The following is an 18,831-nucleotide window of genomic DNA, read 5'->3' on the forward strand; positions in this document are numbered from 1 at the left end:
TATTGGTTCTTTCTTTGCATGTTCTTCTCCTCTTTCTTTTTTCTTTTCAAAAATACGCACTCACACAACAAAAGTTCTAACATTCCCAGCAACCAACTCTACACAACGCATCCCTATAAAATACCTTCAACTATAAACTACAAACCAGCAAACATGAAACAATTCTATTATACCAAATCTACATTGCCTGCCCAATGCAACCAGCCAAAAAGCTGTCAACAGCACCAACTTAAGTACACTAACAAATATCTACAATCAATAAGACAGGTACACTACTAACCACTACATCTCAAATTAACTTGTCAGTATACCTACTTTGTGCAATTTCACTAGTGCTTATTTGAATTATGAAGTAATTTGGCAACTCAATTTTAGTATAATATTGTATTTCTAATGTAGTTTATAGTGTTTTTTAAATGTGTCTATAATTATGTACTGTGTAATTTTAGTTCTTTTATTTGTTGTGTGTATAACTGACCCCATCAAGTGGGCTTGCGTGCCTGTTCGGGGTTGCCCTTTTGATATTTTTATGTGCAATGAAAGTAATAAACTAAACTTAACTACTCTCTTCATCACAGTCCTGTCAACAAACTAATAAAAATTAACAACTGCAATTACAAACAACATAACAAATAAAACCTGCACACAACCACCAACACAATGAATTTCAATTCCTGACCATAACCCATAACAAATGAGCTACAGCACCATTGGTGCTCTTGTTTATTTATGCTCTCATCAGAGGTTTACAATAAAAAACTACCCATAATGCAAGGTTGTCCAAGGTTGTGGGTTTGAATCCTCACAGCATCAACCTGTTGTGCACCAAAGTATGGCTCTTCATCCCTATTCCCTCTCCCCACCCAGGTGTACAAATGGGTCTGGCGTTATTCAATGCCGGGAAGGGGATAGACTCGCTTTGGAGGAGGTGTAGCGATCCCCCGCAGCAACATTATGTGGAGGAGTCTGGCACAAGTTGCTTCGAAAGAGAGATTGGTACTTCGACCTGTGAAAACAGGTTCATCCCCTTTTACTTTTGTGTTGGATGAATATTAATTGTAAAAAGCAGACAACATTTTCTTGTCTTTATTGGTTTGCAGATGGTTGCAATGTTTGGATGTCTATGGTATTGCTCTTGTGATGAATGTACCAACTGAACTAAGACAAGTTGCCAAGGTAATTGTACACAAATATCATAGTAGAAAAAAATAAGACTGTATTTGTTGTAAATGGTTTGCCCAAAAAGGATTGTTGTGTGTTCTCCAGTAGAAAACAAAATGCATTTTGTTTCTCTTGGCAATATAATATTTGTTTTTGTAATGTATTTTTAAAGCTTCATCAGGACTGTTAGATATCTTTTTATTTGTAAATTTTAATTTGTTTTACAGGTCTAAATATTTACTCACATTTTTAGTTGTCAAATCTTCTGATCGGAAAAATTTTGACATCCAAAGCCTGCGTAATACAAATACAAATTCATTCAACACAGGAACATAAGTCTATGTTGATACAATGATGTAACAATATCCATTTTCTATTGTTGATCACACAGAATTTTTAGTGAAGCTGTTTTCAACTTCATTATTATCAAACTCGCGTAAAAATCCAGTGTTGGTTGGCTGGAATGGCGGTGTCAAACTTGGGAGGTCAAAAATTGGACTGGCAGGGGCACCATATTGTGAATGGCGAGAATTCTTGTATGTCAGTGGTATATGGTATCATTTAGTCTTAATTTACTTTTTGGTTTTCTATTTTATCATCTAGGTGGCAGAACTCATAGCACCAGTCCAGAACACACTCTATGGGGAGGTGAATATATAGGCCTATATATATCTAGATAAATAATCGCCCATTTCTGGGAACTATAAGTGCATTTTTATCATTGAACAGCACCTTATAACTGGGATGCCCTTCCTGGGATATGCCTGATTGGCAGCATTATATGAACCCTTAAATCTTCTAGGCCTACATAACTTAAAAAATGCATCTATTAAACAGTGGACGACCTCATTTGGTCCATAATGTTTGTGTAAGTTTATGTGAGACATGGTCATTTTGTTCCCACTTGCACAATTAAAAATGCAGATAACACACTGTCTGCATGTGACACACAAACCAGTTGGGTGGATGGGGGGAGGAGTATGTGAATGCATCTGTAATGCAAGAAAAGGCCAATTACTTTGCTATTAAAATCATTCAATTTATTTCAATATCATAACCAAAGTGCAATTAAATATGAATTTGAAGAATTATTGTTAGTTATAGTTTTTAAAAATGTTTCAAATAGTGCTTTATGTTGTTGTTATTTATGAGGAGATATTTGATGTTGTGGCGACAGATGAACCAATCAATGTAGCCTACTCAACAGCACCACTTGGATATCATATGGACCTTATGTATTATGAATCACCACCAGGACTACAATTATTACACTGTCTAAGGTAAATATGAACCAATCAATGTAGCCTACTCAACAGCACCACTTGGATTTCATATGGACCTCATGTATTATGAATCGCCACCAGGACTACAATTATTACACTGTCTAAGGTAAATATGAACCAATCAATGTAGCCTACTCAACAGCTCCACTTGGATTTCATATGGACCTTATGTATTATGAATCGCCACCAGGACTACAATTATTACACTGTCTAAGGTAAATATGAACCAATCAATGTAGCCTACTCAACAGCACCACTTGGATTTCATATGGACCTTATGTATTATGAATCGCCACCAGGACTACAATTATTACACTGTCTAAGGTAAATATGAACCAATCAATGTAGCCTACTCAACAGCACCACTTGGTTTTCATATGGACCTTATGTATTACGAATCGCCACCAGGACTACAATTATTACACTGTCTAAGGTAAATATGAACCAATCAATGTAGCCTACTCAACAGCACCACTTGGATTTCATATGGACCTTATGTATTATGAATCGCCACCAGGACTACAATTATTACACTGTCTAAGGTAAATATGAACCAATCAATGTAGCCTACTCAACAGCACCACTTGGATTTCATATGGACCTCATGTATTATGAATCACCACCAGGACTACAATTATTACACTATCTAAGGTAAATATGAACCAATCAATGTAGCCTACTCAACAACGCCACTTGGATTTCATATGGACCTCATGTATCATGAATCGCCACCAGGACTACAATTATTACACTGTCTAAGGTAAATAACCACCTCAAAAAGGAACTCAATTTTGACTGTCACAGGAAGTTATATACAGAGATGTAACTTTTGTCACAATGTGGGAATTTTTATTATTTTATAAAATGTAGATTTTTTTATATTGAATGCTCCATCACCCTCTGGGTTTGTTTCTTCTGATCTGATCTGCTGCCCTCTGTCTTCATATAAACGTTTTGACCCTTTCACCTTTTAATTTCATCTTTTCGTTTAACACCTGTTTTACATTGTATTCACTCTTGATTCACTTCACTGCTTCTCTTCTTTGCCATTGGTGCATCTTGCATTCTCTGTAGTGTGTCTCTTTTGTTTGCTGTGTGAGTTTTGTTTGAAAAGATTTGAAAGTTTATTCATGCATGTTTTTTTAAGTTGGTACATAGATGAACTCCTGGATGGGGCAGCTTTAATTAGCATGAGGCCGCATTGATATGTAAATAGCGTATTGTTATTTAAATTTGCGCCCAGAGCGTATTGAGGGCGACAGTCATGTTATCCAGACGGAGAATGGCTGCATATGCGGGCATGTCAATTTGCTGAGTGAAGGCTGATAATTACCTTTCTGTATAGGTAATAAGCTAGTATATTTCGTGTACCAGTTGGTTATAACAAAAAAATTAGTATCATATTAAATATATTAAATGTATAAACTTTGAAATTTACATGAATTTGAAGAGCAGAGCTTGAAATGTAGCTAAGTCAGGTGATGTGAAATTCTGCTGCGTGACCCCTCTGCGTGGTAGAATTATATTCATAAAATATTGAATTTAACAGATATCGTGGGTAGCCAACCACGATTTATCAACATTTAAAATATATGTTAATTAACAAAGATAAATAATAAAGAGTACAAATGGCAATTAACTAGTAAACAAGCCTGAAATCTTAAAATGTTGCCATGTGATTTCCCGAACACATGATATGTTAACATGTGACCACTATTCAGATTTACCGTAAATATTTGGAGTATGCTTGCACATCATGCACATACACTGTGCATTTCTTTACTTCCGTATAAAATCAATAATTCATGCTGGGAGCCAAGTAACATTGTCTGCTCAGAGCAGATTGGTATTTTATTTTACTTGAGAGCATAATAGAAATACATAAAAGCGAATAAGGCGCCATGATGGAAGGTCAGGTCGGGTATCAAAGGTTATTCATAACTTAAATACTACTTGTATTTCCCACCTTGCCTCTGTCACATGTTTCCTTCATATTATTGACAGCAAGTCCTAATTTTGACTTTGCTATTGCAAAATGTCATTTCATATCAAATTAGTAGACTTTCTTTGAAAAAACATATCGCTGGTGCCTGATGGGAATACCCGTCCGCCATTTCATTAAACTGGATCGTTTTCGCCTGTTTTGCGCCCAGATGTATTGAGGGGCGCTATACTCTCATTGAACAGGCAAAGTTCGCAAAACTAACAACGTTGTTATTTGCCAAACTCAATTAACATGATCCAAGGGGTCGAACATGAATTATTCATAACGAGCTATAACGGATCGATAACTGGCCTCACTTTCTAGCTAGTAAACCAGCTGAATTTTTCATAGATTTTGCGTTGCTAATAGAACAACCGTGAATTTAGTGTCACCCCCTTGGTTGGTAGTCAGTATGTGTGCTGATGACTGAACAGGATGGATGTACCTGGGAGTGTGAGATCAAATTTTCTTCCTGCAGGACCTTTATGAATGAGCTGTATGTAAGGTGATGAATACTGGTGGATGTGAGTAATGTTGGCATTTTAAAAACACAATTTCTTTTTGAGATTGTATTAAAATAATTTGGGAGTATTTATCTAGCCTTTTTCTTAGGTTAGTTTTAAGTAATTTAAGAATTAGTGATGACAGAATTTAATTAAGTGTAATTTTGGACATGATATTTTGAGAAATTGATTTGCAAAGTTTTGAGACTCGAGATATGAAATTGAGTTGTAAAATATTTGTTGCTTATGAAAATTGAAACTCTAGGCCTGCAATATTGTTCTACGTAACGCATTCATTTTAAAATTTGGTTGGGCGCACTTTCTGGATGTAAAGTTGTTGTGTATTTTAAAATGGAGTTTTTAACTCCGGGTGATCCCCTTTTAGATTTGGTTTGCATGATAAGCTTGCTTGTAATTCCAAATTTTATTTGTTTTCCTGAATGCAACTGAAGTTGATGTTTTGTACCTTTTGAGGTAATTTGAATGTTATCACTTCTTTTTCAATTTGAATGTTATCTCCTGCCTTATTTTTTAATCACCTGTTCTTTAAGCTTACACTTGTAGGAAAGTGGACTTGGCATAGTCCGAATAATCAGTCCCAGAACAAAATATTCATTTACTGACATGATCGTGTTCCAGTAAACTTGGTGTTAGTTTTTATTATTAGGCCAATGGCAATGAATTCATAGTTTCCTCTTGGAGTCATCATTTTTCAAAAGTGGCCAAAACTTTCATTATTTTCATTCAAATTTCTTAAAAGTTGATGTCATTATGGAAGTGTTGACTTGTCAGTTATGTCTGTCTCATTCTTGTAAGCATTTTAGCAGTGTTTTGCAGCAGTAGGGGTAGAGCATGTGCTTTGATTAATTTCCCCTGCAACCCCGGTCTGTGACAATATATTCGGAAATGTTGATTTGGGGTAAAAATATATTTGATTTGTAAAAATTCATTTAAAAAAAAAATTTCCGAAATGGGATGATGATATTTCAGCATGAAAAGCACAAAAAAAAAAATGTAATAAAAATTAGGGGCGGGTAATACCCCAATAGCATATTCCCTGGACAAGCTCACATGAATGTTTGTTGCCGTGTGTAATTGCTTGATCATCTGGCCAAGGGCAAGATCGATTTTCATGATTTGGATCTGATATCTAAGTACATCTTTGTATACATGTATACCACTTGTTCCATGGTATTGCAAATGCCAAAATAAAAAGTTATTGCGTTGGCCAGTTTTTTTAAATGTTCTTAAGAAATGATTTTTTCATCATACCCCAGCCTATTTCGGGATTGTGTCCCAAGCCCAAACTTGGGCTAGATAGAAACCCTGGTAGGAACGACTCATTGAATCCAACAACAAACTTTTTCATGGATGTTATGATATTGTTTACTTAAGTAAAATATTCAACATTGGGTAAAAAATACACCCAATATGCACTTTCCTCTCTTCACCCATGTTACTGTGAAATAGTAGGAATCAAATGGTTAAGTTGGTAAAAAAAAAAATCCAGCTGGATTTTAGGCTTGGGAGGGCAACACAACAATTGCTTTTGGCCAAATGCTTTAGACAAGAAAGGGTGGACCTTCCAGTGCTGCAGAGCATGAGAATAAGATGTCATGCCATTGAACAAGTATAATACTTCCCTTGAAGATGATTAGGTGGATTATAAGGAGACCCACAAGAGATATTGGTTGGAGGTTTTGATTTATACAAAATATGTACAATTCAGCCATATATGCTTCAGGGAGTGCACCTGTACCTGTCTCTGGGATCAATATTTATTATAATTACACATGTTCTTATCATGAGGCTACAAAGCACCCTTTTTCAAAGTGGACTATAGAATCACATTCCTTTCTCCACAGCTGTAATTCTTGATGATATATATCAAATTCTGTAGTTAGATTAACGCGGCTGTGTACTCTAGACATTGTTTCTTTCGCAAAATTGAGTTTTTTTGATATGTTTGTACTTTGTTATGTTTTTTATAAATACAAGGAATAAAAATCCAGATTTGTAAACTCCAACTGTAATATTTTAAGGATTTTATTTCACTATTCTACTCGTGTTTGAAATTGAAAAGGAAAGAATATCTTTGTTGTACCAGTATGGTATACGCGCTCAATAACGCATTTCGTTGCGTATTGTGAAATTTGTTAACGCACAAATACGCTACGATACTGTGACGCTTATCTGCATCTTGCGTGGCGCATCTTATGGAAACACCACGGAAGCACTGATTTCACAAAAACCTAGTGGTCAAATGGCTCCTTTTAGCTGTCAAAATGTGGAGTTTTTCAAGTTTTTTCCCCCGATTTAAATATCAAGTTATGAATGGATTTTGCTCAATCTTCTCAAGGGGCTGTGGATTAACCTGATGTTCCCGTAATATAAGGTAGAAAAACAAAAACTGCCGCATTCTCCTGCGAGATTTGATGAAAGTGCAAAATGTGACCACTTTAAACTTCAACGGCCATTATTTCAATGTTCATTTTCTCGGTAAAATGAAGATTTAGGTACACGATAACTCAATAAATACAGCATCTATAGGTAAGCAAACATGATCATCGTAAAAAGCATGATCGACTCAAAAAACTGTTTTCTCATTTTTTATATTTTGGTCTATTTCCGATTTTAGGCATCATTTTGTGCAAATAGGCGTTTGTGAATTTTTTTTTTTGGAATGGAACCTCAAAATTGAGCTAAAAACAAAATAAAATATTTTGGAAAGAGTGTTTTCTTGTTATGATGTACCTAACAAATATTGCCAAAAACTCACTTTTTTGTGATTTTCTTCATAATTGTTGTTTTTACCCCAAATCTGTATGTATATTAAGATTTATTGATGTCTTGCCCTTATAAAAATGTATACTTTTATATGTCTTGCGCTAATAATTACAAAGTTATTGCACTTTTACTACAAGCATGTCTGAGAGTACACAGCTGCCTTAAGAAAATTCATTCTTGGTTTAAAGGATTGGTACCTATGTCAGTTAACACTAATATTTATTATTATTTTGTTTTTGACAGATTTGATGATTCTGCACACGGTGGAGAGAGTTTATTTCTAGATGTTTTTCACAGTGCTACTGAATTTAGGCGGCAGTATCCGCATCACTTTGATACTTTGACAAGAGTGCCTGTAACTTTCCATAAGAATCATTTTGAGAGGTAGGATATTCAGTTACCCATTGGCACAGCCCTATTCCGTAGTAAAAGTGGCACAATTGTGATTGTACCCTTTTGTTGTTAACTAAACATATCTCGAGATTGAAAAAAGCAAATTGAACAGAACAAACGGTATTTGAGAGCTAAGACTGTGCCCTTGACGTTGATGTAAGCATCATGTCACAATGGTATTTTCTAATTGTCAAAGAGGGCGCTTTTCACTTGCACAACTTTTTTTGAGACGGGCTGTATAGCCCTCAACGTAACCAGTCAGAATAGGCCTTAGGGCCAATATAAGTCATAAGGGAAGTTATGGTGTAATGCAATCATTGTAAAAGTTTTTTACAAACTTCAAAAGAGGTAATAGACCTGGGGAGTTTGGACTCCCATGTAGCCCCATGTATAATTTAAACCATTGGAAATCTGCCAAACTGAATTGTCACAATAGTCAGATTTGGGATGGAACAATAGAGGGTATGCAATATGACTTCAATCATGACAGTCATCCTCATTTAAATAAAAGTCTGTCTCTAAGAGGCTTCCATTGGGAATTTCCCATGATAATGCAATGAAATAGGTGAATAGGTATGAATGGTTGTGGAATCGATCTAGAGACCTGTCCCACTGTCATCTTAGAATGGCCACCAACATGGCTGCCATTTCAATTGTTTTACTGTTCCATGCGCATAAAGTAAAAGTTTACTTTGGAAATAATGCAGAGGTACACTGTTTTCCACCCATAGTGACACCCAAGCATAGCAGTGTCCAAACACAACTAAGCTAACCTTTTTGGAAACATCCGAAGAAGTTACAGTCATGGTCTCAACTACCCTGCTACTTTTTCTCATCTTACAATTAATTCTTGCAGCAAGTTTTATGTGTCTTGCGTGAAAGTCTCTCATTTTGTCTTTCATTTTTCGGTCTTATAAAAGGGTGTGTTCAATGCTGGCCTTCCAATTGGTCTTTTGATCAGTCCCTCCATAATCGTTTCGTTTAATCATTCTTTGTAGTAATGTATCTAATAAGTATTTGTCTGTCTTTTTATCGTGAAATAAAGTTGAAGTTACTCATCTTTGTATTAAATCACCACTGAAAGTCTGCACAATCCTTGACAAAGCATAGTGTGCTATCAATTCTTGATGTTGATTGTATGCTTATTTCAGAGAGCGACCTGCTGCATACATGTATCAGAGGCCTCATATCACAGTCAACCCTCAAGGACAGGTAAGAGAATGTTCAGACTCTGTGTCTGATATATATGGTAGTTTTAGTATATTTTAGGAAGACTGCACTGAAGAAAAAGATTGGTGCTTAACCAATGGAAGATGTTAGAAATATCTAACACAGGGGGGTATGAATTTCAAATGGAATGAAAATATTACACGGCACCGTTTGAATTTCTTATTCTGTCGGTCCGTGACACGTCACTTCCGGTTGATAATGTTCGAGTGAAAACAAGTCCCTGATTCGATTTTTGTTGATGATTTCTGTCATTGGTGTTATGTAAATTTCGACCGCAAATAGTCAGTGGAATCACACAACCGTTTTTAAGTCTTCAGAGTGGAAGAAACTTACTTGATTTACCGTTTATATACTGACAAACTTAAAATTAAATTCCATGGTCGAGTGTTGTTTTTTCCGAAATTGAATGCCACTCCAGCAACATCGCTATGTAGCCTCCTTCACAGTCGGTTTCTGTTGTTCATAACAAACCGTGAGCCACATGCAGTTTGGGCCCGAGACTAGTGATAACCCGGATGTCCGACCGACAGAATACTCTCTAAGAAAGTTTCAAACTGATTCTTGCACAGAGAGAGGGTGAGTTATTGTAACACAAAAGCATGTTGTTTACAGTAACCTGGGGTCCATTAGTATTGGAAAATCATAACAATATAGTGGTGTGAAATTTAACAGTTAAATACTTAAATGTGATGCGATCAAGCAGAATCAGTCGGAACTCGGAAATATTAAATTTTCAGATTCTTATAGGCTACTAAATAGCATTTACAAAGCTGCTTTTGCAGAAAAACCCATTGAAATTGGACAACCAGTTCCAAAGATATTAGCAATTAAAGTGTTTCCAAAACAAGAGGAAGCAAAAGGAAATATTCGCTTTGTTTGGCTATATCTCAAAATCAATATTGCCGAGTTCCGACTGATTTTGCTTGATCGCGTCACAAATAGGAAAATGTAGCTATAGTCTGCTTCGTCTCAAGTTGAGAGTAACACTATGTTGGATTTTTGTTTTGCCTCCAGATGACATCTGTTGCATGGTCTCCTCCATTTGAAGGTCCTTTGAAGGTCAGAGAGGTATGAAATATGACTGCTTACATGTGGCAAATGTCAGTAGAGAAAGAAATATGCTCTGTCAATTTAGTCTTTGTATTGGGCATAGAAATAAGAATTCCCATAGAAATAAGAATTACCAGTAGCAATTTTTACAAGGTTTTTATTTTTCGACTTTTTGGAATTTCAGAACGGTAAATTAAAAAGCCCGATATATTGGTAATATCGCTTAAATATTCACACCAAGTCATTTTAAGAGGCGCTTCTGATTTGACACATTATATAAAGATAAAAAGATACAGGAACTGTAGAATAAATGTTGCAAATATTATAACCTGATGCCCGGATAATTTTTCTGTGATTTCACCAGTTTTGGCCCAATTCAGTTTACTTCAGTATACTAAAAGGGAGCACTTTAAATAAATGCAAGTTAGAAAAGTCCCTGAGAGTTGCTAGTAAGGGGTCCTAATTATGTTTAATATAGTAGTCCTTATAGTTATTCTTGTAATACCAGTAGTGCCCAGTGTTTTATTGTAAAAGTGATAATTTTTGTGTGTAATTTTTTATGTTTTGCCAATTTTGATTCAAAAGGAAATTATTTTGTCATTTCCTGACAAAATTTTGAAAGAAACATTTATCAATAACTGTTATTTCATGTGCTGGGATTAATATTTGGGTTTTTTAAATAATTATGAATAGTTTATTCAATGAATAATTATTTTGTTCTTAATACAGGAAGATGTAGAACCCTATTATGAAGCCTATCATACTTTTGCTGCCGTCTTGGAAAATTCTCCCATTCAGGTAAATATTTTTGAAAAAAAGAAGACAAACTTCCATTTTTGTTGTGGAAGAATGTACAGAAGCAAGTTAAGGGCTGGGGTATGAACGTTTGGACAGTATTTATTTTGGGACATTAGAGCACATCAGACATATCGAATTGCATTCTGAATACGAAGAATGTCATTCTGATATCAAATAATTTTGTTTGAAATTCGCAATTTAATACACATTTTATGGCAAATCATTAAAATTGATATTTTTGATATTTAACAGTACTTGAAGTAAACTTTATAAATCTGATGATTTATACTTAAAGTGTATGTAGGTGGGATGAAAAGCCGACGATCAATTGAAAATTTTGACCTTTCAGTATTAAAATTATGGATTTTTTTTCCCAAAACACCAAAAAAAAAATTAGGTCTTTTTGGGAAAAAATCCATATCTTCAATATGAAAGGTCAAATTTTCAATTGACCGTCGGCTTTTCCTCCCTGCTACATACACTTTAAGAATATATCATTAGATTTATATAATTTACCGAGGACTGTTATATATCAAAAATGGCCGCTACCTGGCGTGATCAATCTGAAGATGTGCACAGTGTTTAAGGTGATAGGATTATCAAGTGCAGGTTATACTACATACTGTTAAATGTGGTTGGTGTACCCAGTCTACTGCACCTACCCCTGACTTGAGATGGGCGGTGGGTGTAAATTTCAAATGGAATCGCCCATTCAGGAAACTCAATTTTGAAATTCACACTCCCTGCGTGGAAGATTAAGACTGGTCTGCTGTATAAATCAAATAAGTGTTGGCAGACTTCAAAAAATGATTTTTCTTCAAACTTTGTGCATGGATGCACCTTGGGTCAAAGTCAACAGAAATGACATTCGTGTCGCCTCTGCACCTTTGGTTGCCATGGCAACCGCCAAAATGTAAATTTGGGCGATTTTCCTGGCAACACTGCTCCCACGTATGAAAATTACTTTATAACAGCACCTGAAAAGGCAAAGCTACTGGCAACACTGGTGTTGAAACCAATGCAAATCATATCACATCATGCACTTAATCCAAATCACAATACTAGAGTGTTGCATAAAATTAACAAGAGAGTTGTCTGTTAAAATCAGCATTTTCCATTGTAAATAAAATCTCAAACATCAAAAAAGTGAGGTTTCTGGCAACACTTGGGCAGAAATACTTGATACTCATGCACTACAGTTGGTAATGTCTTCATACTAATATCATAAAAATGCATCATCATCCCCTAGGTGGATAAAAGCCTTATTTTTCATAATATATTAAATTAAAAACCTGAAAATTGTGCAATTTTCCTAGCAACACTGCTCCCACGTATGAAAATTACTTCATAACAGCACCTGAAAAGGCAACGATACTGGCAACACTGGTGTTGAAACCAATGCAAATCATGTCACACCATGCACTTATTCCAAATAACAATACTAGAGTGTTGCATAAAATTAACAAGAGAGTTGTCTGTTAAAATCAGCATTTTCCATTGTAAATAAAATCTCAAACGTCAAAAAGTGAGGTTTCTGGCAACACTTAGGCAGAAATACTTGACACTCATGCACTACAGTTGGTAATGTCTTCATACTTATATCAAGGATTCTCGAGTACTAATATACTATAGGATAAGCCACTCGTTTGCGCAAATGAAGTCAGTCATTCAGCCTATGCGCCTTCATGCATGTGATGGCAAAGCGGTGTAGGAGCAGTAGCGTAGCCAGCGGGGGGCAGGGGGGGCAGAGTGCCCCCCCTGACAAAAAAAAAAAAATGAAAGAAAAAAGTGCCCTTTGACAAAAAATGAAAGAGAAAATCAGGAGGGCAAAGGAAAAGAAAAAGGGCAAGGAGCCCTTTTCTAGCAAAATTCAGGGCCAAAATAGTGTAAAATACAAAAAAATTTTAACAATAAAGCCCTTTTTTAGCCGGATAATGGGCGAAAATAGTGTAAAATACCATTTTTTTTCAGGCTATGCCACAAGACATCATCCCAATAAGGCCTTTTTCGGGAAGCTCGAAGACATTACAGTCTCTATGTATTGTATGATGCAACTGCAATTTTTTTCGTCTGTGCCCCCAAAATTTTATTTTGCCCCCCCTGACCAAGAAAGCTGGCTACGCCCCTGTGTAGGAGTGTATTACCTGTGGAAGAGATGATGCAATGTTTACGTCATCGTTTCCAAAAAAATTAAATGGCGAAAAACGGCGAACATTTGGTTGAATCTTTCTATTACTATCATATCGTGAAAAACCAAATAGCTGAGGAGTTAGCTCAATATGCTAGGAAAATATTCTGTTCGATGACCCTATGACGAGACTGGCTAAATAAGCTGTATTTTTGCTGGAAAGGGTCTGAAAAATTGGCAGTCGATGGGTGCCATCTTGGATAAATTTGGTGTACTGAAAATGCCCAGCAACTGTCTATCAAATACGAACTTGTCAATTGAATATAGGATAAGTCTGTTCCACCGTGGCAGAAGTACGGACAACGTTGTGCGAACCGTGCGTAAATTTTAGGCTAAAGTGCCTGAGCGTTACCAGGACGTTACTAGGTGTACTGAAAAAGCCTAGCAACTGTCACTCAAACTGCCGATGTGTCAATTAAGTTGCCGTAAAGTGACTTCAATTTTTATACAGGGTTTGAATACGAGTGTCACAGCCCTGCTTATATCATAAAAATACATCATCATCCCCTAGGTGGATAAAAGCCCTTATTTTTCATAATATATTAAATTAAAAAACTGAAAATTGTGCAATTTTCCCAACACAAGTTTTGGCATTGCCGAAAATTATGAAAAACACCCCTATTTTACATAATAGTTTCACCCATTTCTGAAAATGATTTGTTTGTGTTGACATGATTTTTATAGAGAGGAAGAATGTCTTATTAACTGTATAAAAGAAGGGTACTGAACATTATTTCCTTCATCCTGAAATCTGACCTGATATTTCTACATTTTGCTACATGGGAAAATGCTGAAACTGCTAAAAATTGGGCAAATTGACATTTTCGCTGTTGCCATGGCAACCAAGGGTGTAGAGGCGATATGACTGTCACTCCTGTAGACTCTGACCCAAGGTGCATCCATACACAAAGTATTAAGAAAAATCATTTTTTGAAGTCTGCCAACATTTTTTGAAAATATCTGATTTTTACTGCATAGTGTTCTTAAGGTCATGTCTTCCATAGCAGGGGGTGTGAATTTCAACTGGAATAACCCAGTATGGATAGGAGCTTAAGCAATGGACTATGTTATCCTGAATTCATACACTCTTAGAGAGCGAGAACCAATCAGAGCAAGCGTTAGAAAAATCCAAACCATGCATTGATTGTGTCTAATTGCACTCCGCGTACTTCTCGCAGTGCTTTCGCGCCCGTCTCGTAGGCTTTATTCATTTTTCGGGCGGGTTGATGCATTCATATTTGGTTATATTTTCCAATATTTTAAGTGATAATTTTATTATAAAAACAGCAAATATCACATGTTTTTTCCTTCTCGTGTATTAGACGCATCAACATCAGCGCGCGTGCATTATTTTGTCTAATTTCTCTCCCAACAAGTAATACTCGTTCATTAATCTATAAATAATTTGAGATCTTATCTAAAATAACTTGCTCAGTCTGGAATTTCAATAAGTTTTCCAACTAATTTACCCTAGTTTTGTTGATATATTTGTGTTTAGGTTGAGCATCGTATGAGAACTGGTCAATGTATCATCTTTAACAACAGAAGAATTCTGCATGCAAGAAGGAAGTTTACACTACATAATGGTGAACAACGACACTATCAGGTAAATAATAGAATTCCTTTGCTTGTCAAGACATGAAAAGAGATTCACAATTGCTAATTTATGTAAGTAGGCTTTCATGACAGGATTCCATAACAACTGATTTTTAATCGGGTGCGCAGTCGGATATCACATTACCGGTGCAGCCGGTCAATGTGTGAAAGCTACAGTACTGGTGCAGCCAGTCACTGTGAAAATGGTCAAGCTTACGTAGATAATAAATAAATAAATAAATTTCGGATTTATATGGCGCCTTTTTCCAGCTAGATCTTGAAGGATTCAAAGCGCTGTAATTTCGCTGCCATGGTGGACCATCACAATCAGATCGTATCATCTAGGCCAGTTGCAGCCGAACCTCAGGCGCAGACCTATCCGCACTTAGATTGTAACATCCACCAATTATCTGTGCAGCTCCCCAAATTCCATTGGGTGAAAGAAGTTTTTGATAACCAAACAACTAATCACCGATTTTTTTTAATGTGGCTCTCTTCATTGGGACAGTCTGGGGTTTTTACCCTACCCGTTTCAAAACTGACTGTGATAGACATGTAAAGGTGCGACTCTCTGTACATAGCACTGACAGCTTGACATCCCCTCCAAAGGACGGAGTACTGTCATGGTTCATTTACCCAATTCTAAATGTGCCACAAGGAGAGCGGAAGAATTTAATCTTTTTTCCCAAGCCAATACCCCAGCAAGTTGCCACCACCAGGAATTGAACCTGGGACCTCATGCACAAGAGGCAAGTACTCAATCACTAGACTACGCTTTCCCTTACAAATTATCATTATTCTGTCACTTTACAGGGGTGTTATGTGAACATAGATGACTTCCGTAATAGTGTTCAAGTGGCATACATACAACATGGCAGGGAAGATTTAGCTAAGAGAAATGGCAACCAATGCTGGCTTTGATACAGGTATACTAGGGTATGGCTAACTAGTGATATATATGCAGCTGGTAAACCCAGGATGGGTACAAATGACCATGCTGGGATGTAGCTGGCTTTGATACAGGTATACTAGGGTATGGCTAACTAGTGATATGTATGCAGCTGGTAAACCTAGGATGGGTACAAATGACCATGCTGGGATGTAGCTGGCTTTGATACAGGTATACTAGGGTATGGCTAACTATATATATGCAGCTGGTAAACCCAGGATGGGTACAAATGACCATGCTGGGATGTAGCTGGTAAACCCAGGATTGGTACAAATGACCATGCTGGGATGTGCCACAGATAGGGCTCTCATCATACGGCCTCTGTAATACCAATGGCTCCTTTTCATTCAATTTTGGTATAAAAATGAGTAATATTTCAAAAAACAAAATATTCCATTTTCACCTGACTGGAGACCAAATTTCAATTTTTTTTTTGAAATTTCGTTAAAAACAATTGTTTTACATTTGGCCAAATATCTGGGTCTCTGGTATGTGTCTGCTATTATATTCTCAGAGGTGTATCCCTACCAAAACCAAACTTGAGTACCTCCCTCGGCCTGGTATATTACTGTTGTGTGAGTAATACAGAGATATTAGTTGTACAGTTATGTAAAGTAAGCAATGACCTTGAAGTGTTGCATCTATTTTTGAATTTTTTTATTTAACTGCACTTATTTTAATATTTTAAGGAAACTCAGTTGTCACACAAAGGGCTTAAAGTAGGATTTGAACTGGCAACCTCTAGGTAGTGTGCTCACAGGTTGCCATGGTGAGAATCTATTCTGATGTTGCCAGTTTAAATCTCATATCAGCCAAATTGTATATACTGTCACTTCTTGGGCTGTATCAAGACATATGGGTACATGGCTCTGACCAGCGTCCAATCAAAGAAATTGATAATTGGGATCACTCTCTATCTTGGGCTGGATAGCTCAGATGGTAGAGTACCGGACTCTCAATCCGCCAAAGTTTCTTGCTCCCTTTCGTCAACTTTAAAAAGTTACATTTTGAGCAGTATCTTTTTGTGTTCATTGAATGTTTTGATATGGCCAAAGTCTGAGCATGAGCAATAATTTGCATATAAAAGTAAAGTGCAATATTTTTTGGCCAGGGTAATATTGAGATTTTGCTACACGTTTTTGATAACATGTACATGTAGAATGGGGGAAAGAAGCCATCTATTAGGCATGTTAGGGGTCAGGATAAACTCTATAGAGTCATTCCATTTGAAATCCATGCACCCCTTATAGAAAACATGTCCTTAATCGACCCACACAGGTGGTGTAGATTTCAAATAGTCACCCATTCAGTAAAGCCAATTTGAGATTCACTATCCCTGTGCTGGTAAGGGGTGTATGGACTTCAACTGGAATGGCCCAGTGGAAACTATACTTACACCCAAGTTCATAGTGAAACACATTACTCTATTCGCCACTTGCACGGTTCCGCCATTATGCACTATATGCGGGGAGAGCCTCGAACTGGCAGCATACATGAATGGGAATTGAACCAGTCATATAACATTCTGTGTAAGGTTACGTAATTCTTCCTTTCATGTATGCTGCCAGTTCGAGGCTCTCCCCGCATATAGTGCATAATGGCGGAACCGTGCAAGTGGCGAATAGCTTCTCTTACAAGCTACCACATCTCTGCAAATAAATAGTAAGACTTGTTTTAAATCTACTAAACATGTTAACATTAAAAATGAAGAAGCTGCTATAACATACAGGTAATCAACATGGGGCAAAATCTCCCTTATATCATTTTGTTTCAACTAAACACTAAACAGTTTCAGTCTGCTGTTATTTATTATGTATAGAAGAAACTGGCGATAAAAATGTAAAAAATGCCAAAGTTTATTCAAACATATCGGCATATTATAATGCCTTATGAAATATTTTGATGCTGTACTGATGCATGCTAGTACACATCATCGAGTGCTATCATGTACAATGTGTGTTTAAGATATTTCTGATGCCTAATATTTAGAGCATGGTGTAATGCAAACTGATACACAGATATCAATGGTTAGAGACCACAACAATAACAAAAAAGGAAACAAATTCTAACATCTCGTAAAGGTTCCATCAGAAGTGTGTATGCATTGCATACATGTATGGTGCAGTGTAGATCTGTACAAATGTTCCTTCTGCAGTATTTGATAACATTAGACATGCTGGATAAGTAATCATGTGGGATGTTTTGGAAAACTTGACAGAGTCTCTTACCATTTTGAGAGGTTAGTGCAAGATGGTCCCCCTTCAAAAGCTGCCTTGTAGACATTTGACAGTTACTGCATTCTATATTGTACACAATCTAATAATATGAGACCTGGCAGCTATTGCAGGTAGGACCCTCTTACATTAATCCCTTGATTTATATCTGTGATATTAGTACTAGGTTGCAGTCAATTGTACATTTGACTGTGATTGGAAGAGCTGTTAGGAGATAGTCATATCAGCACAGTTATTGTTGGCTGCCAATTAGTGTGATATATCATAGTGGCAGTGAAATAATTGTGAAGTGCTTTGATATTCATTTAATTACGGATCTAAGGCACTATATAAATGCCTATGTTTATTTATTTATTTTAAGTTTTACAGAAAACATGTATCACTAAAGCCCCCCCCCCAAATATAGCTGTGTAAGATGTACTTTAAATTTCAAAGATGGTTGGATCAGTCTGTAGAATTTTCTTTTTTTGTGTTCAAGAATAAACAACCAAAATTGGATTATTTTGGTGGATTTCAAACTGTTTTTCACAAACCATCAAACTTTTTACAAAAAGATCAATCAATAAATATTTTATTAACATTCACCAAACAAACTGGTATAGTTAATATTAAAGTTTACAATTATAAAAGAAATATCAATTAGTCTTAATTAATAATAAGTAAAAATTAGGTACT

General features: G+C 36.2%; 1 protein-coding gene across 2 annotated transcripts in view; it reads left to right on the plus strand.

Annotated features, from left to right (window-relative positions):
• The window catches only part of LOC140152463 (2-(trimethylamino)ethylphosphonate dioxygenase-like), a 42,270-nt gene extending 25,946 nt beyond the window's left edge, over positions 1-16,324 (plus strand). The window contains exons 8-16 of one of the 2 annotated variants that reach the window (XM_072174781.1): positions 1,101-1,176; positions 1,765-1,809; positions 2,314-2,441; positions 7,962-8,102; positions 9,263-9,323; positions 10,356-10,409; positions 11,121-11,189; positions 14,876-14,983; positions 15,787-16,324. In XM_072174781.1, coding sequence (XP_072030882.1) covers positions 1,101-1,176; positions 1,765-1,809; positions 2,314-2,441; positions 7,962-8,102; positions 9,263-9,323; positions 10,356-10,409; positions 11,121-11,189; positions 14,876-14,983; positions 15,787-15,894 — 790 coding nt within the window. In that variant the 3' untranslated portion in view covers positions 15,895-16,324. The remainder of the gene's footprint in view (positions 1-1,100; positions 1,177-1,764; positions 1,810-2,313; positions 2,442-7,961; positions 8,103-9,262; positions 9,324-10,355; positions 10,410-11,120; positions 11,190-14,875; positions 14,984-15,786) is intronic. The other variant, XM_072174782.1, reaches the window with a different exon arrangement.
• The last annotated feature ends 2,507 nt before the right edge of the window (positions 16,325-18,831 follow it).

The sequence above is a fragment of the Amphiura filiformis genome, chromosome 5 (genome assembly GCF_039555335.1).
Source record: "Amphiura filiformis chromosome 5, Afil_fr2py, whole genome shotgun sequence".
Classification (NCBI taxonomy): domain Eukaryota; kingdom Metazoa; phylum Echinodermata; class Ophiuroidea; order Amphilepidida; family Amphiuridae; genus Amphiura; species Amphiura filiformis.